The sequence below is a fragment of the Delphinapterus leucas genome, chromosome X (assembly GCF_059928025.1).
Source record: "Delphinapterus leucas isolate spDelLeu-1000000601 "Yukka" chromosome X, BTC_Dleu_Yukka2, whole genome shotgun sequence".
Classification (NCBI taxonomy): domain Eukaryota; kingdom Metazoa; phylum Chordata; class Mammalia; order Artiodactyla; family Monodontidae; genus Delphinapterus; species Delphinapterus leucas.
This window is the reverse complement of record NC_143150.1, coordinates 107,111,112-107,136,509: the sequence shown is the minus strand read 5'-3', so window position 1 is coordinate 107,136,509 and position 25,398 is coordinate 107,111,112. Positions and strand designations below refer to the sequence as shown.

The following is a 25,398-nucleotide window of genomic DNA, read 5'->3' as shown; positions in this document are numbered from 1 at the left end:
TCAAACTAACAGCCTGTGTATTAATAATTATACCCCATAAGTTGCTTGAACCTCATGACACATTGTCTGGAAAAATGGCTCACAGAGATATTCTTGTCATTTTAGAGTGGGAATGCACAAAAATCTAACTTTTCATTAGACAAGTACATTTGTTCTTATCCAGTCATCCATTTATTCAGATATTCATTGAGCTCCTACTATGTGTCAGATAGTTTTCAAGGCACTTGAGAGAGAATCAGTTAAAAAATATGAACAAAATAGACAAAAAAAACTTGCCCTGCTGGAATTTAAGTTCCAGTGGGAGGAGATAGACAATAGATAATAAATATATTAATAAGAAAATTAAATACTATGTTCTGTAATGATAAATGCTATAGTGAAAAATAGAGAAAGGGAAGTGGATACAGCCACAGGTTTGTGACTTGGAATGAGTGGTCAGTGGACCGAGTTGCAAAAGTGTTCTATGAACAAAGACTTGAAGAAGCAAAGTGGGAGGCCCTAAGGTAAAGCAATTGCTTATCTTGTAAAACCATGAACAACACTTAGTGGTATAATACAGTATGATAAGTCATCAAAAAAGCTACAGAAAATACAGGTTCTAAGGAGACAAATTGCTTTTAGTTGGAAAAGCTTCACTGAAAGTACAGATCTTAGCCTTGCCTTGCAGGATTGGTAGGGTTTTGATAAATGGAAAGAAATTCTAGGTTGGTACAGAATTGGGAAAACATATGTCAAATTCAATTCACATTGGAGGGATAATTCCTGCCGGAGGTTAATCAGCTGCTTCAATTAAAGGAGTGAAGGACCTTGAATGCCAACACAAGGGGTTTGGACTCTTTCCCATGAGCAATGCAAATCAGCTAACAATTACTGAAGAAAATTCCAAGATGATGACATGTTTTTGGAAGATTAAACTGAAGGCTTTGCAAAGATTATAATGGAATAGCTGTGAATAACTTTAATCCAAAATAATCAACCCAAAATATTCTCAAATTACAATAACACTTGCAATATTGTGATCTTACCGTAATTTCCATATAGCCTCTCCAACTAGATTCACCAGTTATTAACATTTTGCCACATTTGCCTTATCTCTCTTCATCTAGTTAGGTAAATAAAAAGATAGAGCTACACTATGTATACAAACACATATTATTGCTGAACCACATGAGAGTAAATTGCAGACATCATGACTAAATTCTTCAACATGAATCTTCCTAAAAACAAGGATATTTTCTGATAAGACCAGAGTATATTTATCAAATTTAGGAAAATTGAAAATGATAGAATGCTATTCACTAATATGTAGTCTATATTCATATTTCAAAGGGTATTCCCATAATATCCTTTTACCACATTTTCCATCCAGAATTATGCAATCCATTCAGTTTTCAAGTCTTTTTAGTCTCTTTTAATCTGGGGTTGTTCCTCAACCTTTCTTTGTCTTTCATGGCATTGACATTTTCAAAGAATAGAAACCAGATTTTATTTTTTACTCCTTTTTAGGATATTTACTTATATGTGGCTGGAATACTGCATAGATGATATTATACCTTCTTAATGCATTACATCAGGAGGTACACGATGTCAATTTGTCCCATTACTGGTAATGCTAATTTTGGTCACTTCCTTAAGATTTCTCCCTTAATCATTAATAAATAATCAGTAGGGAGGTACTTTAAGACAGTAGGAATATCCTACCTCATCCATCTTTCACCCATTAACTTTACCCTCTGTTGATAATTCTTGCCTGAGTCAATTATTATTAGGATGGTGGGAAAATGGTGATTTCTAACTCTATTATTCCTTCTGTGTTTGCCAATTGGCATTCTGCCCTAAAGGAGAGCTTTCCTTTTTATTAATTTGTTTATAATTAATATAAACTCATGGATTCATGTTTTATTTGATTACTGTCATTATTTTAAATTGTCTTTTAATACATGCCACTTGGGACTTCCCTGGTTGGCACAGTGGTTAAGACTCCACACTCCCAACGCAGGAGGCCCAGTTTCGATCCCTGGTCAGGGAACTAGATCCCACATGCATGCCACAACTAAGTATCCCATGTGCCACAACTAGGAGCCCCCGTGCCACAACTAGGGAGCCCCCGTGCCACAACGAAGGAGCCAGCGAGCCGCAACTAAGGAGCTCGCCTGCCCCAACTAAGACCCAGTGCAGCCAAATAAAAAAAAAAAAAAAATACCACTTATGAATATTCCCTACTTCATAGAAAAAAATATAAAACAAAACTTAGCACCCTTCCTATCTGGTTGGGGAGAGAAAAAAGACATTCCAAGGGTAGGCTCTAGCTAACTGTATAAGGAATGATGCATTTTTTCCATCTAGTCTTTCATTTAATTTTTTGTTTTAATAGTTTATTAATGTGTAACATTTCAGATCCAAGGGCTTATGGGAGCTTAGTCTAACTAGGCCCTAATCATGGGTCCCAGCCAATACCATATTTGCATTTTTATTTTTTTTTGAATTTTATTTTTTTATACAGCAGTTTCTTATTAGTTATCTATTTTATACATATTAGTGTATATATGTCAATCCCAATTTCCCAATTCATCACACCACCACCACCCCCCTCTGCCACTTTTGCCCCTTGGTGTCCATACATTTGTTCTATACATCTGTGTCTCAATTTCTGCCCTGCAAACCTGGTCATCTGTACCATTTTTCTAGGTTCCACATATATGCGTTAATATATGATATTTGTTTTTCTCGAAATTTCTGACTTACTTCACTCTGTATGACAGTCTCTAGATTCATCCACCATATTTGCATTCTTAATTGACAGTAAGTTAAAGTTAATTTGATACTTTGGCTGAAAACCTCTTTCCAAAACTGCAAAATATACTACTTGGAAGGTAACCTTTTGCCCAGATGTTTGGTTGTACAGATCACATTGTTAAATTCAGAGACCACTTTCATTTATTATTATTATTATTATGTATACCTTTCCTTGTTCCAAAAAGCACTTTTGCAAGAGCAAAACTACTATCTTTACATACCAGTTTATACCTTCTGAAAACATTTTCTTGGTATTATGTGAATAGCAATTCAGCTTCTTAATGTGTTACCAAAAAGAAATTATAACTGCTTCTAAATTGCATTGATGTATTGTAGAATTGAGTTGAATATCTTTGTAGGCTGAGCATAATTATCCTCCTGCCAGGAACAAATAAGTTATACTGCTCCAGAGAAATAAATATGCATATGAATTTATGTGGATGGATAAATCCTTATAAAGTTTAGCTCTTTATAACACAGTGAAAGAAGAAGAAATGTACTTGGTGACGCTAATGAATAAACTGGGATCATTATATTATCTATCATGCATTTCCCCCACAAACTTGCATTTTACTGCATATAAATCAGGGCAGAGCATTTCAAAGGACTTTATATAATGAATGAGGCAATTTTAGGATGAACTATATAAGAATAAGCCACCTAAGGTCTTCAGTTATACTTTAAGCAAGATTATATATATAAATATAGACAGAGATACAAAATGAATACTCCAAGTGAAGAGTTCAAAATTACATATAGGGATTTCCCTGGTGGTCCAGCGGTTAAGTCTCCACGCTACCAGTGCAGGGGGACCAGGTTTGATCCCTGGTCAGGGAACTAGATCCCACGTGCCACAACTAAAAGATTCCGCCTGCCGCAACTAAGACCTGGTGCAGCCAAATAAATAAATAAATAATTTGTTTTTTAAAATTAAAAAAACACAATTACGTATAAACTTTGATTTAACTCTGTTAACATCTTTACCTCTTCAAAGATACCTAGCAGAAAAAGTTTGCAAACAACACTAAATACAAGCCAATTAAAAAAAAACAGGATTCCAAACTATACTAGGTAATTGCAGCAAGATTAGTGTAAACCAAATGCATTTATTATTTGCAGTGTAATCCAATATACTAGGGGATGGCATGCGCTTTATTTTAATTAGCTGTTTCTTTTAAAGGGTTGCTTGGTCCAACTGTCTTGATAAGAAAAAATTGTAGTCATTGCTCAAAATGCTTGTTGCAAATCTAGTTTTAAATTGAAGCAATTTATTCCGAAAGCAGTCTACTACTGCAGCAATAATCAATGTGTTTTCCCTTAGCCCATACTGGAGCTTTCCACGGACTATTGTTAATTGCCTGTAACTAAATGACTGCTTGTGCCCTTAAATGTAACTCTTTGGCACCTGTTCATTTGTTGTGTTTAACCAAATGCCGGTTTCCCTTAGGTTTTGCCCAGCGATTTTGCTTTACAATTTTCAGTATTCAGTCTCAGTCCCTTAAAGGGGGCAGAGTCTATCATTTTAACAAAATAGCACAAAGGCTAAACAGATTTTTAAAGGTTTGCACTTTCTCTTTCCATCCTCTGATGTTGAATTGTGCTGAAATGGAATCTTTTTATTTTTTAAATGCTGCCACTCCAGGCAGCTTGAACTTGAGCTGAAAAGCAGATCCCATTTCAAAAGGAAATGACATTTGCTGGGGCAACACCATTCACATTGTAATGTAAAGATAAAATACAGCAGTGAGCCCCAATCATTTCTTTTAACAGTAACAGAATTTAACCCCTAGTAATTTTGTCCTGACCTAATGTATAAGCAGTAATGGCTGGCACTCATATTAATGAATGTGTCCAGCTTGGAGCAAAAGAATGTGGAAACTGAATCTAATGCACCATTTTCTTTGGGAGAATTTACACATGCTATATAAACCAATGGAAAAAATTTCAATGGAAAAATTTTTAACCTGCACGCATTTATAACATGAAGGCAGGTGTATTAGTCTTTATGCTATAAAAATAACGTACTAACTGAGGAGCAAGCACTATTGTGTGGACTGTGGGGAAAGACACATTTCTTTTCCGACTTACAAGTTTGTTATAAGCACACCGTGCTTCTCCATGTAATACTACGGAGGTTTCTGGGGGAGATCTGAGATACTGTCAAGATCTCAGAATAAGTTAGCTCTTTGTAAATGCTGTTTCTTGGTCTAGTTTTGGGTATCCCTAGTATTAAGAAAATGACTATCATATGGCTCAGAAGAATTTTTCTAGCTTTATTGCTCACACTCTAGGTATATGTAAGTTTTCATATGTTTGTACCTTAAAGGAGGTATTCATGTGACACAAGACCATTTCTGTAATTGCTAAGCCTCATCAACCCTGCTCTCTTTTTCTCATTACATTTTAGACAGTATTATTGGTTAGCCTAATAAATAGTGTATTCAAGGTAGTATATACAGTTTTTTGAGTGGCTCATGACATCTAGCAATGGGAATAATTCACATTTGGGCAACTACTTCTCTGAAAACAAAAAAGACTTAACTGTCATAAAATTTTTCTCTTACACATATTCAGTTTTTAGAAGTTAAAAAAAATGTGTGTAGAGACCAGTGTTACAAATAGCATTTGAAGAAAATGAGAATGCTGCTTACTGGATTAATAGAATTATATTTCAGGCATAGTTTTTGATTGTTCTAAAAGCTATTCAATGAGATACGGGTGTGTAAGGCATGCTAGATGCCCAGGCCCAGTGCCATGGTTCCAGAATCAAAGGATGTGCTTAGGGGCACCATGAAAGAACCATTCTCTGCCTGGGCACTTATCTAGAGCAAAGCATCTGTCCTGACTCGCAGCTTTCCTTACAGCTTCTTCCCACATAGCCCTTGGGTTAGAACTTATAATGACTCTTTTTTTTTAAAAAAATCAAATTTTTAAAGAATTGAAGTACAATTAACATAAGATAAAACACATAGATCGTAAGTGTTTAGCTCAATGAGTTTTGACAAAAGTATATATCAATACTTGTATCTACACCTGAAAAAAGACACAGAGGTTTTTTTGTTGTTGTTGTTGTTGTTGTTTTTTACCCCATTATGTTCCCTCTTTCCCCTTCCCAATAAAATTTCCCATCACCCATCCACAAAGCATCCATTTTGTGATTTCTATCCCTGAGGTTTATTTTGGCCTGCTCTTGGACTTCATTTAAATAGAATTATACGGAAGGTATTACTTTGTGTCTGGCCTTCTTCACCTAACATAATTTTGTGAGATTCATGCATGTTGCAGTAGTTCATTCTTTTTACTGCTGAGTATATTATATCAAACGGTCACACACAGTTTGTTCATCATATCCTGTTAATGAACATTTAAGTTCTTTCCAGCTGTGGTTACTATGAATAAGACTACTCTGAACATTCTTGTACAAGTCTTCTTATAGACATCTGCTTATATTTCCTTTGGGTAAATACTTAGGAGTGTAACTGCTGTTCATAGGGTAGATTCATATTTAACTTTATTAGCAGCTACTCAAAATTTTCTAATATAGTAGTACCATTGGGCACTTCTGCTAGCAGTGTTTGAGAGTAGAAGTTAAGCATTCTCCATTATTTTTTTATTTCTTTTCTCACACAACAAATTTCGGAGTGATGAATTCCAAGTGTGTAATGCATTATATTAGAAAACAGAATGAATATTAAAAGGAGCCACAGTCCAATATATACACTACCAAATGTAAAATAGATAGCTAGTGGGAAGCAGCCGCATAGCACAGGGAGATCAGCTCGGTGCTTTGTGACCACCTAGAGGGGTGGGATAGGGAGGGTGGGAGAGAGATGCAAGAGGGAGGGGATATGGGGATATATGCGTATAGCTGATTCACTTTGTTATAAAGCAGAAACTAACATACCATTGTAAAGCAATTATACTCCAATAAAAATTTTAAAAAAAAAGTAGCCATAGTCCAAATGCTTCTCTTTCCCATTATATCCAGTGTAATTTAAATCAGGTTTTTTCTGGTATATAAATTACCCTATGGGCATAAGTTAGAGTTTTATACAGGCTTCTATGTGTGGTGGAGTTTAACTGATATCCTGAGAGAACAAGACTCAGTGTACCCCACAGACTTATCTACCCACTAATCTTTTCTGTTCACAAAGTAGTGGGAAAACATTATACTAAATTGGGTTTTGTATTTTATTCCTGGTACTTTTGTAGTACTATCTTGTTGTAGTCCCTCACAAGATTCAGCAGATAAAGCTGTCTGATATTTACAAATAAAAAATGTATAAATTTCCTTGAGGTACTTTTTAGTATTTCACACTTCGTATTAATTCACTTAGACTCTAAAAGATTGAATAACTCACTTTATTTTTTCTTTCTTAAATTCATAAAGTCCGATCACTTTTTATACGTTTTTCTTCTGTGTCCTATTTAATTTTAACAAGAGCGGAAAAATACACTTGATGAAACAGTAGTTTGTATGTATTTTTTTATTAAACTGTTGAATTAGAAATGAAGGACTAGATAATGAGAACTATGGCTGAGGTTTTTTTTTTTCTGTAATCATCACAGGAAAAGTGACATCACATGCAAGCGCGCACACACACACAAACATGTCCTTGTGAGAAAATTATGGCCATACTTTGCAGATTATTAATCACTGATACTACATTGCACCCATGATGATTTCACCCTATTTGTAAGATCTCAGGAGTGATCTTGTAACCCAAGAGTACTTGTCACTGCAAAGCCACAGATTATTTTAAAGTTCTCAGTCTAAAACTACACTGACTATGTTACAAAATTAGATAACCCATTAGTGGATTGTAAATTACAGGATCAAAAATGCCATTATTTTAGAGCCATAATTTCAGGAATATTTATCTTTAATGGTAATTAAGGCAACTAGTATTTTTCAAGGTAGTTGTCAACTGCAGGGAACAATGGATACCCATCAATAACATTTGGACTATTATGATCAATGTCAACATGCATAAATAGGCAGTTAAAGTGAGTTTCAAAATCTGTGCATTTTTATCCCTTAAATTTTCTGATCATTTCTTATGCAATATAAACATTCAGTAGGAATAAGAGAACTTGTATACAGTGAATGGCAGGAAAATTCCTCTTTTGGATAGAATGTAGTAACATACCAAGTAAAAGCGGAAAGAAAGGATAAGAAAAAAAAATGTTAAGTAGCTTAGTGAAAGGAAAATACTACCAACATAGTCTGGTGTGACATCCACTAGAGAGCCTATTTCTTAAGCCCAAGTTAGCACTCAGCCTCCAAGACCGTGGTCAGCCACATTGACACCACTCTATTCAGAAAGCTACAGGACAAGTGTTATTGCTTCTGACAGGAGCCAGCAGACAGTATTCATTAGGTGGTCCACCCAACACTCTATGTGACAGTCCACACTGCCCTTCAGGAACTGTGCTGTTTGACCCCTCATCTCTTCTCAGCCCCAACCCCCAGGTGACAGCTCAGGTGGGAAGGATCAAGATTCATATTGGGTGAGTTCAGAAACCATCCTGGCTTAAAAGCTTCATACCACAGGAACCGATTTTTCTTTTATCAACTCCATGAGCATAGCTTGCAGGATTCCCACAAGGGTTGGGTTTATATGTAAGAGTTACTCGCACCCCAGCAAGCCCAAAATTATAGTTTCCAATCAGGTATTTATAATTCTCTCAGTCCAAATGCAATCTACCAATATAGGTTCATTTTTACCAGAAGCAATGTTGCTTAGAAACACAGCTACCACATACTACCTTATCTGGTTACCAAGGCAACAGCTAGAAAGTTATCAAAAGATCAAATTCTCAGGCAGAAAAGGAAGGGGTTGTGTTAATCCATTACCTACATCTGATCTCATCCACAAAACTGTGAAATCAAGTTGAATTTATGATTTTGTATGTGAATATGGTATAATTCCCTCTTGTAATCTTTTTTTTAGAGCTGATGTATACAGTTGAACTTGCTGGAGGGCTTGGTGCTATCCTTCTGCTGCTTGTTTGTTTGGTGACCATCTACAAGTGTTACAAGATAGAAATCATGCTCTTCTATAGGAATCATTTTGGGGCTGAGGAGCTGGATGGAGGTAAGATGAGTTCCCTCTTTTAATGTTCTTTCTGAATATTCTGTTTCCTGCTTTTGTTTTTCTGAGGGGAAGAAAAGTTAACTGAATAACCATTTGCAGCAGCTCTTACAGTCTTTCAGTGTTCAGTTTGTAAATTCATCTTTTATATGGAACTATATGTGTGATGCTTTGCAGCCAGTAGGTATTTTCCTCTGAAGATTGTAAAGCAATACCTACTCTTTTTAGAATGGTATTCCAAACAGCACTTGCGAATTACAAACGCTGACTGGAGTGTTATCAGTGTTCATTTTCTCTCACCTTGTAATCAGTATTGAAAGTCCAGCTTTACTTCTATATAAGTAAGGAGTGTCTCTCTTTTTTTTTTTTTTTTTTTTGCCGTACGCGGGCCTCTCACTGTTGTGGCCTCTCCCGTTGCGGAGCACAGGCTCTGGACGTGCAGGCTCAGCGGCCATGGCTCACGGTCCCAGCCGCTCCGCAGCATGTGGAATCTTCCCGGGCCAGGGCACGAACCCGTGTCCCCTGCATCGGCAGGTGGACTCTCAACCACTGCGCCACCAGGGAAGCCCAGGAGTGTCTCTTTTAATTGTGTTCCCTGGCCCAATAGTTTGAAGTGAATCTCAATTTGTTCCTTGTTTAGACTGGTCAGTTATAATAAACAGTACCAAATATTTTAGAAATCATCCAGCAGTCTTTTCAATCCTGTTTATTTAGCTGTATTTAGACAGGCTAATTTTTATTCCAAGTGGGGACCAACAAATAGGAAAGTGTACAAGCAAGTTGTTTTCATAATAATAAATCTAATACTTTTACTTAAGTTGGATAAGTAAATATTGTTTTTGTAGAAATCATAAGTATTATTTGCCTCTGGTCAGTCATGAATATGTGTACAGTCTAAGAAGAATTTGGAGTCCTTACAACTGAGCTCCATAAACCGCCCATGAGAGGACTAAAGTTTTGTTTTTCCTTTTTTGGTCATTTGAAAGTGAGTCATAATATAAGATAGACTTGCAATATAGGAAGCATATGTGAAGTGACAATAAATTGTACAGATGGTCAAGGTTTCTTGATCATTTTTGTAATCTCTTTTTATTGACTATTCATTTTTCACTAATTGGTACAAAGGAAAATAAAGCAATTGCCCATGCTACCACATTTCCAGGGGCCTCTGGAATAAATCACATTTATTTGTCACTTTGTCAGACTTGTGAAGAAGAGCCATTTATTCAGCATCCCTAACACTCCTCTCTTTTTAACCTTCTCCCCTTCCCATCAGGGTGAAGTCTGTGCTGCAGCAAAGCTGTTTGTTTGTTGGTTTTTTTTTTTCATTTTAAAGTACTGATTAGCCTATTTATTCTTTGTTTCTAACTTTCTTGCCTGTTCATACAAATTATTGTTCAGTACTGCTTCAAAGAGATATGAGAAAATTGCCAATGTCAGAGTCGTTGTTGAGTGAGAATCAAGCAAAGTGCTAGGCATTCTTAAAATCATTTTTGCTAAGCCTCAAAAAAAAATCTAAGATCAATGTTATAATATCCATTTTACTGATAAAGCAACTGAGGCTCCCAGTGGTTAAATAACTTACTAAAGAAGATAGCACTAGTATTATTGTAAGTGGCCAAGATGGGATTTGAATATAGGTCTATTTACAAAGCCTGTATTTTATTGGACACTGAGCCCCTATTGTTTTTAGCTTTTTAAAACTTTGGTGTGTTCAATATAACCTAAAGATCTGCTGTTGCTTGCACAGTTAGCATAGTAGAAAGTATTTGAAAAAGCAGATTACCTAAACAAGTCTCACTTTATCTATTTTGAACATATTTTGTGTTCTGAATGATATGAATGATTTCACCGAAACTGTCAATTTCCAGTATAATTTTTTGTCGTGTTCTGAATGGTAGAATATTCTGAAGAGTTTAGTTGCCTCTAAACCTATGTCTCATCCCCTTAGATCCTTCTACCCATGCTATTATGGTTGAATAAATATCTACTCTTCCATTGTTGAAAAATTTCTCTGACATCGTCAAATCCCCATTCTTCCTAGCTCTCCCACAAGTCCTTTCTTTTTCCAAAGAAGAGATAATTGTTAAGAGACCCCAAACTTTTCATATTCTTGACTTGGCTTCAAAAACTGTAATTTGAAAGTCAAAGTTGATCGGTCTTCTTTATTCTTGGCTACCATGTTATCTCCCCTGAAAAGGGAATACATAAGGTGCTCTTGGAAGGAAAGGCAAAGAGTGTGAAGAAAAAGAGGGAAAGAAAGTTTACCTCATATTTTGAAGTAATGTCAGAACTATGGTGATTGATAATAACAGATTCACTGACTATTTATTGAATATGTATTAAATGACAAGAGCTGTGTTGACTATTTTATTGATAGAGAGCTATACAACCAGGAAGACAGAGTTCAAACCCAGGTCTAAATGACTCCAAATCCCCCAAATTTCCATCACTGTATCAGACTAGGAGATGGACTATTTGGCATCTAGGCACATTTAGTCAGTTCCTTTCAAGTCATTGCAATAGGCATTACCTGGCTGTATCAGTTCTATATCAAAAGGATTCTATTTTTCCAAGATGGAACATATTGATGCTTTGCTCTCTTAGTTTGTTCACATCACTCCTTGTTCCCCTCTACACAGCCTTACATTTTATTGTTTCCCCTAGACTCAGGCCTTAGCACTTCTCTTCTAATTCTGCAGCACCACCTTTTTGGATCACATGTACAACCCTGTCTACACTTGCATTTGTGTACAAATGACTTCTAAATCTAAATGTCTTTCTCCCAGTTCTCTTGTTATCATTTTTCTCTCTGCTAACCTGTTGGTTTTCTCCACTATGATAGGTCCCAACCCCAGCTTTTGAGTCACGCACCCCCCAAACTCATTTCTTATCATCCTCCATTTTACGTCTCAGTTCTTTGTATCATCCTCTACCTCGTTTGCTTCACTTCCTCCGCATCTGCCATTTCCAATTAGTAATCATGGTCAGTTAATTGTACCTCCTGAAAATAGACTATTCCCTCAGTCTTCATTGCAAATGCCTTGTGCAAACCTCCTACACCACCTTCTTAGCCTTTTTCTGTTCCCCTCCATTTGATCCTCCACACTCGGCCAGACTTCTCTTTCTAAGTACAAATGTACTGTGATTCTCTGAAAAAAAAAAAAAAAAAAAAAAGAGCATGCCCCTATGTTGCCTGCCGGAGCAGAAAGTTTTCTTAGCTAAGAAAGCAACTGCTGTAACAGGGTGACCCAACTTACATTTATAGCCTGGCCACCCCCATGGAATCTGATCATGCATAGTGCCAGTTAAAAGGAGGTGCTGGTGTTTGGACAAACACAGCTATTGAGAATGGACCAAGACAATGCAGTTACACATAATTCTCAGGTCCCTTTGAGTAAATGAGGTAACCATAATGGTTAGGGGTAGGAGAAGGTAAATTACTCCTCTACCACCTTGATTCCACAAAATAGTGAAAGAAAATTTGGACAAATTCTGCTGCATATACATTTATTAACAAACAATCATTTAACCTATCCTATAAACTTGAAGAAGTCCCAGCTCTGTGTCATGTGAGTGTGTGTGTGTGTGTGTGTCTGTGTGTGAGTTCCCAAAAAACCTTGCAAAAAACCTTGCCCCTGAGGCAAATGTGACAATGCCAGTGGCAAGATTAGGCTAACCATCTAAAGACACCTAAGGATATTCTTCATTAACTGGGTAGTGATACAGAAAAATGTCATGCTATTAAATGAAAAGCAGAAAACAAAAAGATTTGTATACTGTGATCATCAGCTTTGCACATCCCTATGTCTCCATGTAGATAAGAACTGAAGGATAATATTTAAACATGAAAACAGCACTGTAGGGTGTTATGATTCGAGATGTTTATACTTACATTTTTTCAAAAATTTCTCTAATATTTACCATCTTTTCTATTACTTGTAACTTTTTACATTCTTTCTGAAATAAATTTGAACTTATGAAAAAAAAATTCTTCATCAGGACACAGGACCATTTGGAATCAAGCCTGGAACAGTTTCCCTAAGGAGGCAGGCCACTGACCCCACTAGATACTTGAGGGGTGGGATGTGTCTCTAAATGATGTCATGTTATCCATATGTCTTTTTTTAATTGAAGAATAGTTGATTTACAATGTTGTGTTCGTTTCAGGTATAGAGCAAAGTGATTCAGTTATAAGTAAAATTCTTTTTCAGATTATTTTCCCTTATAGGTTATTACAAAATATTGAGTATAGTTCCCTGTGCTACATAGTAAATCCGTGTTGTTTATTTATTTTATACATAGTAGTGTGTATATGTAAATCCCAAACTCCTAATTTATTCCTCCCCCCCTTTACTCTTTGGTAACCATAAGTTTGTTTTCTATGTCTGTGGCTCTATTTCTGTTTTGTAATTAAGTTCATTTGTATCATTTTTTTTAGATTCCACATATAAGCAATATCATATGATATTTGTCTTTTTCTGTCTTACTTCATTTAGTATGCTAATCTCTAGGTCCTTCCATGTTGCTGCAAATGGCATTATTTTGTTCTTTTTATGGCTGAGTAATATTCCACTGTGTGTGTGTATGTGTGTGTGTGTGTGTGTGCCACATCTTCCTTATCCATTTATCTGTCAATGGACTTTTAGGTTGCTTCCATGTCTTGGCTATTGTAAATAGTGCTGCAGTGGACATTGGGGTGCATGTATCTTTTTGAATTAGAGTTTTCTCTGGATATATGCCCAGGAGTGGGATTGCTGGATTATATGGCAACTCTATTTTCAGTTTTTTAAAGAACCTCCATAGTGTTCTCTATATAGCTGTACTACATTCCCACCAACAGTGTAGGAGGGTTCCTTTTTCTCCACACCCTCTCTAGCATTTATTATTTGTAGAATGTTTAATGATGGCCATTCTGACAGATGGGAGGTGGTACCTCGTAGTTTTGGTTTGCATTTCTCTAATAATTAGTGATGTTGAGCACTTTTTCATGTGCCTTTTGGCCACCTGCATGTCGTCTTTGAAGAAATGTCTATTTACATCTTCTGCCCATTTTTTGATTGGGTTGTTTTTTTGATTATGAGCTGTTTGTATATTTTGGAAATTAATCCCTTGTCGGCTACATCATTTGCAAATATTTTCTCCCATTCTGTAGGTTGTCTTTTCGCTTTATTTATGATTTCCTTTGCATATGTCTTGAGTAGCACTGATTTCAACATGGAAGGTCCATTTCGAAGATCTACTATACTTAGTAAAAAGCCACTAATTTTAGCAATGAAACTTTATTTCTAACATCCATTGTCCTAATTAATGAAGCATCTACTTTTGATCAGAAATAAAGATAGTTGAAGTGTTTGTAGTGGCTCTGGAGTGTTGCCTTATTCTAATTAAATGCTAGCTGACCATCCTCATAAAGGCAACCTACTGTCTCTAGAGCTGAACATACACTAACATAATATCCTACCATCTTTGCTGGAATAATTACAAAAAAAAATACAGTTATCACAACAACCAGAATCCTTTGCCCCTCCATACCTCTGACTGGGGTTTCCCTTCCACTTTTGTTTAAATGCTTGTATAAAGGTAGTCCTTTCTTCCTTCCTTCCTTCCTTTCTTCCTTCTTTCCTGTCTCTTCTCCCTCCCTTCTCTTTCTCTGTCTCATATACAATTCATATATCCCCCTAACTTACAAAGATTCCCCTCTTAATCCCAAGGTCTAGTTATTTTCTCCTTCATCTTTACTAAAATGGTACTTCAGGCACATCATTTTTGCAGCCCTTTTCACTTTGAGTAACGAGCACTTACTAGTGAATACTTACAACTTGTAGAGCATTATGAATTCAGGATTCCTTATCACATTTATTTATTTATGGGAGCAGAAGGACCTCTTTTTTGAGTTCCTATGGATTCAAATAGTCCAGAAAAGTACCAAGTAGTAAAACATGTAAACTAGAACAATATTGTTAAATTTTCAAAGTGTAAAACTCAATCAGCTTTATTTTCGAGTATAATTGTCAGATGCCACCATGGCTGAATTGACATGAAAAGTGGAATTTATTAATACAATGACATTCAATAATCACAAAATCAAAATATTAATATATGCTTAATGTTTTGTTTTGTTTTGTTTTGTTTGCGGTACGCGGGCCTCTCACTGCTGCGGCCTCTCCCGCTGCGGAGCACAGGCTCCGGACGCGCAGGCCCAGCGGCCACGGCTCACGGGCCCAGCCGCTCTGCAGCACGTGGGATCCTCCCGGACCGGGGCACGAACCCGCGTCCCCTGCACCGGCAGGCGGACTCTCAACCACTGCGCCACCAGGGAAGGCAATGCTTAATGTTTTTTATTCAAAGATCTATCATCTATTTCTGCAGAGTTTTTAATTGAAAAATTATTAGTTGGAAATATAAAAAAGCATATGAAGGCAAATCTGAAATACAAGGAAGAAATGACTTAATTTTTTTAAAACTCTTATTTATTCAGATTATGTCAATGCTAGTTTTTAATGATCGCATAATTCGGTGCTAATACACTACATGGAAACATAGAAAATCGCCTTTTAAAATGAAATATACAGTTCATCATTGGGCCCTACCCGGGTCTCCTTTTGGTAATCCATTTGCTGAATAATGGCCTCTGTCACTAGTCAATTTCACATATGTGACTTATAAATATTTGAAAGTAAATTTAAAAAAAGAAGTGGCCACCTGCCAATAACGTCTGACAACCATTCAATAGGCGTTTAAAGGTTAAAAACTCCCAAAGACCTGAATGTCAATCCCAAGCCATTTATATTGTCAGTAAATCTCTTTCCTAGCCCACATCCAATATAGCCACCGCCTTCATCTTGATAAGGGAGTCTTCAGTCTACATTTTCTTAAAAGCTCTATTGTTCTAAAAAATCCATGGATCCTTTGGCTTCTCAATCCTTTTAAAGAGAATTGACTAATATCCTCTCATATGTCAAAGAGGAAAATATTTATTTATCATTTTTCCAACCACTTTTTTTTATTCCTGTTACACAGTTCTATATTTTCCTTCTCTCTTCAAGATTTCTTAATAATATTTTTAATTCATATTTTTATTTCTTAACTCTCCAGAGTCTAAACGTTTTCCCCCTCAAATATATCTTTTTATAAAACATAGTAGTTCATTCGGTAAATTGAAGGAGAAAATTCTACCGGACTAATTGTTTGACTTAAAGTAACAAAGCAACTAATTAATTGGTTAGGTTTGGAGTTTTTGGTTTGTTTGTTTTTCTTTCTCCCCCCAGCTTTATTCAGATATAATTGACATGTAACATTGTGTAAGTTTAAGGTATACAGTGTGATGATTTGATACACATATATATTGTGAAATGATTGCCACAATAATGTTACTTAACATATCCATCACCTCACATAATGATTTCTTTTTGTAGTGAGAACATTTAAGATCTATTCTCTGCAGCTCTCAAGTATATAATACAGTATTGTTAACCATATTCACCAAGCTGTGTATGTATCCCTAGAAATTATTTTTCTTATAGCAGGAAGTTTATTTACTTTGACCAACATCTCCCCCTTTCCCCTGCCCCCAGCCCTTGACAACCACCATTCTACTCTCTGTTTCTATGAATTCAGCTTTTTCAGTTCCATGATCATGCAGTATTTGTCTTTCTCTGTCTGACTTGTTTCACTTAAGCGTAATGACCTCAAGGTCCATCTAAATAAAGTGGAAGGTTTCCTTCATTTTTATGGCAGAATAATATTCTACTAAATAATATTCTACTGTGTGTGTATGTATTTTTATATATATGTATATATATATGTATACACACACACACATATACACATTTTCTTTATCCACTCATCTGTTGATGGACACTTAGGTGGTTTCCATGTCTTGGCTATTGTGAATAATTCTGCAGTGAACACTGGGGTACAGATATCTCTTTGAGAGAGTGGTTTCATTTCCTTCGGATATATACCCAGAAGTGGGATTGCTGGATCATATGATACTTCTATTTTTAATTTTATGAGGAATCTCCATGCTGTTTTACCTAGTGGCTGCACCAACTTACATCCCCACCAACAGGGCAGGAGGGTTCCCTTTTCTCTACATCCTTGCCAACAGTTGTTACCTTGTCTTTTTGATAATAGCCATCCTAAGAAGTATGAGGTGAGGTCTCATTGTGGTTTTGATTTGCACTTCTTGATGATTAGTGATGTTGAACATCTTTTTATACACCTTTTGGCCATTGTATGTCCTACATGGCTTTTTGCTATTGAGTTGTATGAGTCCCTTATATATTTTAGATATTAACCCTCCCCTTATCTAATATATGGTGTGCAAATATTTTCTCCCATTCTGTAACTTGCCTTTTTATTTATTGATTGTTTCTTTTGCTGTGCAGAAGCTTTTTACTTTGATATAGTCACACTTGTTTAGTTTTGCTTTTGTTGCTTGTGCTTTTTGTGTCATAGCCAAAGAATTGTTGCCAAAACTAATGTTAAGGAGTTTTTCCTTATGTTTTCTCCTAGGAGTTTTATGGTTTCAAGTATTACATTTAAGTCTTTAATCCATTTCAGATTAAAATTTGTGAATGGTGTGAAATAGGGGCCCAAATTTATTCTTTTGCATGTGGATAGACAGTTTTCCCAACACCATTTATTAAAAAGGTTATCCTTTCCACATTGAGTATTCTTGTCCCCCTTGTCAAATATCAACTGACCACATATATGTGGGTCTAGTTCTGGGCTCTTGATTTTGTTCCATTGGTCTATGTGTCTGTTTTTATGTCAGCACCATACTGTTTTGATTACTATAGCTTTGCAGTATAGTCTGCAATCAGAAAGTGTGATGCCTCCAGCTGGGCTCTTCTCTCTCAATATTGCTTTGGCTATTCAGGGTCTTTTTTGATTCCATATGAATTTTAGAGTTTTTTTATATTTCTGTTAAAATTGCCATTGGAATTTTTTTTTTTTTTTTTTTTTTTTTGCGGTACGCAGGCTTCTCACTGCTGTGGCCCCTCCCGCTGCGGGGCACAGGCTCCGGACATGCAGGCCCAGCAGCCATGGCTCACAGGCCCAGCCACTCCATGGCATGTGGGATCCTCCCGGACTGGGGCACAAACCCCGTCCCCTGCATCGGCAGGCAGACTCCCAACCACTGCGTGACCAGGGAAGCCCGCCATTGGAATTTTGATAGGGATTATATTGAATCTATACATAGTTTCGGGTAGTATGGTCATTTTAACAATATTAACTATTCTGATTAATGAACATGGGATAGCTTTCCATTTGTTTCTTCTTCAGTTTCTTCATCAGTGTCTTATAGTTTTCAATGTACAGATCTGTCACCTCTTTGGCTAAATTTATTTTTCAGTATTTTATAATTTTTGATAATATTCTAAATGGAATTGATTTGCATATGTTGATCCATCCTTGCATCCCAGGAATAAATCCTGCTTTCTTTTTTGCCCATGCCACACAGCATGTGGAATCACAGTTCCCCAGCTAGGGATTGAACCCATGCCCCCTACAATGTAAGCATGGAGTCTTAACCACTGGACTGCCAGGGAAGTCCCATAAATCCCACTTGATCATGTTATATTATCTGTTTAATGTACAGTTGAATTTGGTTTGCTAGTATTTTGTTGTGTTTTTTTTGTATCTATATTCATTAGGGATACTGGCTTATAGTTTTCTTGTAGTGTCCTTATCTGGCTTTGGTATCAGGATAATGCTGGCCTCATAAAATGAGTTTGAGAGTGTTCCCTCCTCTTCAATTTTTCCTTGGAAAAGTTTGAGGATTGCATTAATTCTTCTTTAAATATTTAGTAGAATTCACCAGTCAAAGTAGTTGCTGGCTTGAGGATTTCTGTCTGATTCTTTTTTATGGTTTCTGTTTCTTTCATAAAATTCTCATTTTGTTCATGCATTGTTTTCTGATTTTGTTAAATTGTCTACCTGTGTTATTTTTTATTTCACTGATGTCCTTTAAGATGATTATTTTTCATTCTTTGCTGGACAAGTTGTAGATCTCCATTTCTTAGGGCTTGGTCACTGGCGCTTTATTAGTTTCCTTTGGTGATGTCATATTTGCCCGATTCTTTGTGATCCATGTATCCCTGCATTAGTGTCTCTGCATTTGAAGGAGCAAACATCTCTTCTAATCTTTACACACTGACTTTAGCAGGTAAAGTTCTTCTGCTGTCTGTTCCCCAGGCCAATGGGATTACCTCCAGAATCCTAATCATTCTGGGCTGGAGCTAGTTTTGAGTCTGTTGCCGGGTCTGCAGTGAAGTTCATGGTTGGCAGGCTTGTGAGCAGGAGCTCAGGTTCACATGGATCCTGTCTGGTCTCTGGATGGAGAGGAATGCCTCTAGTACCTTGTTCAGTAGTATAGCACTTGGACAAGTGTTCACTTCAGGATCCACAATCGGGTCTTCACTCGGTGGACCTATTGCCAGGTGTGTGGTTGGGTATGTCTCCCACCAGGTTTCTTGGAGGGCTTCTATCTGGTCATTGGATGGGTCCTTGGGTGGGCAGGACTGGCTCTGTACTGCAGCTGAGAGGATACATGCAAGGGATATCTTATTTGACCATCTTGCTGACTTCATTCCTATTTTTCTTTTTTTGTGGGAAATTACAGTCAGAATCTCTTGAAAATCATGAAAAGAGTAAACCAATGACTATATTAGAGCTTATGAATATTATTACAGAGGGTGTGTACATCAACTGCTTTCCATCTCTGTAGTCAAAGAATTATAGTTGAAGGTTTAAGTTACAGAAAATAAAATTTAGAGAATAAAGTTCAGAATAAGAAATATATTGTTGTACTCTCTTGTTATGACTAACTAGTTTTCAGCTGTTTATAAACTTAAGTTGAATTTAAAAGATCACAGTCCTACCTTTAAAAATCTTAGCAGAATTTTTTTTCTATGATTATAAAAAATCTCAATTTTTCAGTTTCTTATACACATTAAGATTAGTCAATGTATGTTCTTACAGATATAAAAAAAAATCTAAGAGATATTTCCCAAGATTCAGATTCAGCTGGTAACTGGGAAAAAAGTAGAAACCTTAGAATCCATGTGATTTTGAATCAGGAAACATTGCTGAATTTAGCATGATATCTGGCCTGGTGTTTGCAGTCTGATAATTTTCAAGTCAGGAGTTTGCTTCTGTGGGTAAATAAACGCCTAGCCCAGTACTGCACTGACATAGACTCTGGGGAAAGAGAGGAATTAGATATCAATCAAGTCTCCCATTGATTTGAGGGAGGAAGCTGCTGCAGATGCTTGCAAGGGGCCTTATTACCAGAATAACCGACATGTGAGCGACTCCTTTTTATCTGGGAGATATTAGCTTAAATGTTATAAATTCACTCAGATGACATAAAGAGAGAGAAAACTGACTGAGACCACAGCACCTCTTCCCAAGGTTCATTTAAGCTTAATACAGTTACTGAATATATTAGTCTAGGTAAGAATTTATCCCCTTTTTGATGAAAGGGGATTTTCAGCTATTTTATTTAGAGCACATGCCCTGTAAGTATCAAGACCACTCATCATGGAGCTGAGGCTGCAGTGTGTAGGTTTTGTGGTACTTGGATCAATTACCTGGCAGCTGACTGCAGTTCTTTGATGCCTTTGAGACCTTTGGGTACCTATACCCTGTCCTAGAGCAGAATTTCTCAAAGTATTGTCCCTGGACCGGCAGCAGTACCACCTGATAGTTTGCTATAAATTCAAATTCTAAGGACCTATTCCAGATGCTCTGAATTGAAAACTCTGGAGGTGGGACCTAACAGTCTGTATTTTATCAAGTCCTCCAAATTGTTGTCGTTCATGCTTCAGCATGAAAACCACTTTTTCAGAGAAGTTTCCGAGGACTCTGAGGTCTTCAACTGAGTCACAGTGAGAAAATACAGTTCAAGATTATTCCAAAGGAACTTTGCTAAACTTTGACCCTGTAGCTCCTAGTAATTACTTGAGGAGTCCAGGCAGCTTGGAGTGTGTATCACCAAAGACATCTCTCCTAGGAAATGACCCAAATCTTGAGAAAATCTCCACACTAGCCATAAGGTATGTCATGTGATACCCAAATGAGAGGCCATTCATTCATTTCATCAACAGATATGTTTGAGCATCTACTAAGCCCTAGTCACATATCTGAGTCAAGGATCTTGTGGTCAAAGAAAGAAGATAAAATGTGAGCACAATAATATAATACATGGGAAAAGAGATCACCTTCAACTCAATGATATCAGGCTCAGATTCAAAGGAAACAACTGCACAGTTAGCTGCTGTTTTTTAGACAACGGATAGCCATAAATATTTTTCAAGCTACCATAAACACAATCAGTGGTGAGGTTTGGAAAAATAAATTTTGTGATTCTATGCGGAATGGGCCAGAAGAATAAGGAAATGGAGAGGGAAGACCCACTAAAATATAATTATAACAGTTGAGAAGAGAGTAGGGCCTCACCTAGGATGGAAACAGAATCCAAAGGATTTTCACCAGTGAATGGCTGTGAGGTTATTGGTAATGAAAAGAGATAAGTGGAACATGCCTCTGAAGTTTGGAGACTAAAGATGTGAGATTGTTATGTTAATAAAATTTAAGTGAAATAAAATGTGAAAACAAAGCTTGAGATGGGAAGCTTGTTTCGTTGTGAACATGTCAAATGTGAGGTACATGCTGAGCATCCAAATTAAGGGGTCCAGGTTACAGATTCATGAGAAAGAAGACGAGATTGGACATCTACATTAGAGAGACGTCTACACAGAAGTGGTTGTTGATGTCATAGGAGGAAAGGAGATTTTTAAGGGAAAACAGACTGAAAGACAAATGAAACAGGCCACAGAAAACATCTTGAGAAATGACAGTATTTATGGATTGGAAGAGAGATGTCCATTGAAGAGGCAGGGGAACCAGAAACAGTGTCATGTAAGCAGAAGTGATATCCAGCTGGAACTTACGAGTATTGGTGGACCATTGTTTACATATCCTCTGAGTCATAAGTGCTCTGTTCTTTTTGTTGTTCATATTGATCTGGTTATCAAATATTTTTTAAGCCTACAGAAGGCAAAAAGCAAAGAATGAGAATCTAGTCATTATACATCTCAGGTCTGAGCAAACTTCAGCACTTTACAGTACTTTGTAAAAATCTGGAAGAGGAAAACCTCCCAGAAAGAAAGTAGTATATGCATGAAATCATTCTACAATCTGCAGTCTGGCTTAAAGAGTCCTCCCTTTGGCCCATGACCCCTGTACTACTCTTTGCAACACATTTATCCTCTGGAAATAGATTGTTGACTTGTCTACATCTTCTACTAAACTGGAAGCTACTGACCCATATTGCAAAGGGGAAGATTTTATCTCATAGATATGGCATGTGATTATCTAATAAATTGACCTGTTAATTAAATACTAACTGGTATTATATTATAGCTTTATTATGTGCTATTTTCTATGATTTCTTACTCAAATGAAGTATTTACATCAACAAAATGGTACCACTGTAGACTGCTGGCATGTGTGCGTAGACATGGTATAACAAACATAATTATTATTTTTTGTGAAAATTGAATTTTATTTTTACTATGTACAACTATATCCTGGTTGAAGAATAAAGAAAATACCAAATACCAAAATATGATAGGGATGATTACATTTTTTTTTTTTTACCTGAAGTGTGCTTTAAAGAAATCTTCCATAGCTAAAGGTTCTTTTCCCCAGGGATCCTATAGTAGAATTGCTAGCTTCTTATATGCCTGTGTTAACTTTAGGTGAAGTAAACAGTTTTTCGAGTTTTCCATGACAAGTTATAGAAGAGAGCTTTAGTGTCTTTGAAGTCAAAAGGAGTGTCCCAAAGCCATCCAGAGCAAGTCATGGATGCCCCTGTATCTTTGATGTTTTATACCCCAAAGATTTTAAATTTTCTATACCAAATGCCCAGTTCATTTTGTTCTGAAATTTAAGAGTGTTTCAATTCAACTTGATCTAATAATCAAATAATACAATGACAGTCATTGGGAAAGAAGCACAAAAGAGACCTAAGCATATTGATATTGATAGGCTCAGCATACTGATAGTATTTAGAATTGAGGTGAATTATGAATCCTGATATCACACTCTGAAAAGGAAATTCGAGAATGAGACTATGCAGAAGATAAATGGCTTCTTATTCTAAGAAACAACAAATGAGAATTTGGGGATGTTTACGTTAAGATAAAAATAATGCACGATAGTAGTCATCAAATATTTGAAGAGTTCTCATGTAAATATGGGGAAGAATGAGGAAAGAAATCAAATTTTAGAACTAAGTTTCATTCATTTATATTATAATTTTGGATTCTTATAGTCAAACTGATTAACATGATGAAAAATAATTTGGCAATAATTTACATGTAAGGTAAATGAAGATCAGGAAAACAATATGTTTTTCTATAATAATTCAGCATACTAAACTCAGTTCTAAAATCCAAGAACCAGCTCCCAAAGAAAAATTAATTATTCCAAATTTCATTTTATTTTTTCCCCAAAAGAAAATCAGCACAACACACACAACCTAAAAACCATTCCTCAAGCCAGTTTCAGTGTTCTTTCTTTGATTAGGTGAATGTACATTTATGTAGAATAAGAACGTACTATCCAAATATGTGGCTTTTATAAGCTGTCAAAATTCTCTATGATCTGTGCATCAAAGATGTTGAGCGTTACCATTTCATTGCTCTTTTCATTAATTTTTCTCCTACTGTCTTAATAACAACAAAAATAGTGACTCCTTTATACCCCAAAATTCATTCCACGATACTTGGCATTATTGTATTCTTAATGAAAATTAATAAAGACTTCTTTCTTTGGCATCCCAGAAGTGGGACACTTGGAGATATTTATGAAGTGAGGTGAATGTTCTCATGTCCTACTGTTTTCTTTGTAGAGTAGTGACTTCAGCTTTACTCTGTAATGTTCTTGACAGATAATAAAGATTATGATGCATACTTATCATACACCAAAGTGGATCCTGACCAGTGGAATCAAGAGACTGGGGAAGAAGAACGCTTTGCTCTTGAAATCCTACCTGATATGCTTGAAAAGCATTATGGATATAAGTTGTTTATACCAGATAGAGATTTAATCCCAACTGGAAGTAAGTTAATGTTTTCATTTAAGAGTGTGCATATACTTGTGTCCGTCTGTGTAATCATCATTTTTAAACAGAATTTAAACTTTTAGTTCTTCTACGTCTTTCAGTTTCTCAAGAAAGAAATGGCATTATGTGTTCAAATGAAAAATAAGTGTTGATACCCCTGAGGAAGCTACTTCTGTTATTCTATAAAGCGTCTCATGTTATAAGCCTTGACATTTAAAGAAACCAGATGAGAGATTTGTACCTGGGAAAACATTTCTATCTTTGAGAGAAGAAAAGTCCCATACTCTGTTCAAAGTGATCATTGGCTGTTTTCATCTTCTCAAGGGTTTACCTAATAGCAAAAAGAACCAGCAATTCTCATTTAATGTGTGAAAGAGAATTTACTGGGGCGTTCTGGACCCCATGTTCAATTTGCTTATTCTGATGAACCCTCTTCTCTGTTGTAGCGTATATTGAAGATGTGGCAAGGTGTGTAGATCAAAGCAAGCGGCTGATTATTGTCATGACCCCAAATTACGTAGTCAGAAGGGGCTGGAGCATCTTTGAGCTGGAGACCAGACTTCGAAACATGCTTGTGACTGGAGAAATTAAAGTGATACTAATTGAATGCAGTGAGCTACGAGGAGTTATGAACTACCAGGAGGTGGAGGCCCTCAAGCACACCATCAAGCTCCTGACCGTTATTAAATGGCATGGACCAAAATGCAACAAGCTGAACTCTAAGTTCTGGAAACGTTTACAATATGAAATGCCTTTTAAGAGGATAGAACCCGTTACGCACGAGCAGGCTTTAGATGTTAGCGAGCAGGGGCCTTTCGGGGAGCTGCAGACTGTCTCAGCCATTTCCATGGCTGCGGCCACCTCCACAGCTCTAGCCACTGCCCATCCAGATCTCCGATCCACCTTTCACAACACTTACCATTCACAAATGCGTCAGAAACACTACTACCGAAGCTATGAATACGACGTACCTCCTACCGGCACCCTGCCTCTTACCTCCATGGGAAATCAGCATACCTATTGTAACATCCCTATGACACTCATCAACGGTCAGCGGCCACAGACAAAATCGAGCAGGGAGCAGAATCCAGACGAGGCCCACACAAACAGTGCCATCCTGCCGCTGTTGCCAAGGGAGACCAGTATATCCAGTGTGATATGGTGACAGAAAAGCAAGGGACACCCCGTCCCTGGGAGTCTGAGTGGAGTCTGCAGTCCAGTGCCTGGAACTAAATCCTCGACTGCTGCTGTTAAAAACATGCATTACAATCTCTAGAACACGAGGAAAAACAGGGTCTTGTACATATGTTTTTTGCAATTTCTTTGTAGCATCAGTGTCTTCCTGTTTTACCATGTCTCTTACCA

At 36.7% G+C, this 25,398-nt stretch overlaps 1 protein-coding gene across 1 annotated transcript in view; it reads left to right on the top strand.

Moving 5' to 3' along the window:
- Positions 1-25,198, top strand: part of IL1RAPL1 (interleukin 1 receptor accessory protein like 1) — a 651,340-nt gene extending 626,142 nt beyond the window's left edge. Inside the window, exons 9-11 of the mRNA XM_089904943.1 lie at positions 8,751-8,894; positions 23,860-24,030; positions 24,480-25,198. Of these exons, the coding sequence (XP_089761069.1) occupies positions 8,751-8,894; positions 23,860-24,030; positions 24,480-25,198 (1,034 nt within the window). The remainder of the gene's footprint in view (positions 1-8,750; positions 8,895-23,859; positions 24,031-24,479) is intronic.
- The last annotated feature ends 200 nt before the right edge of the window (positions 25,199-25,398 follow it).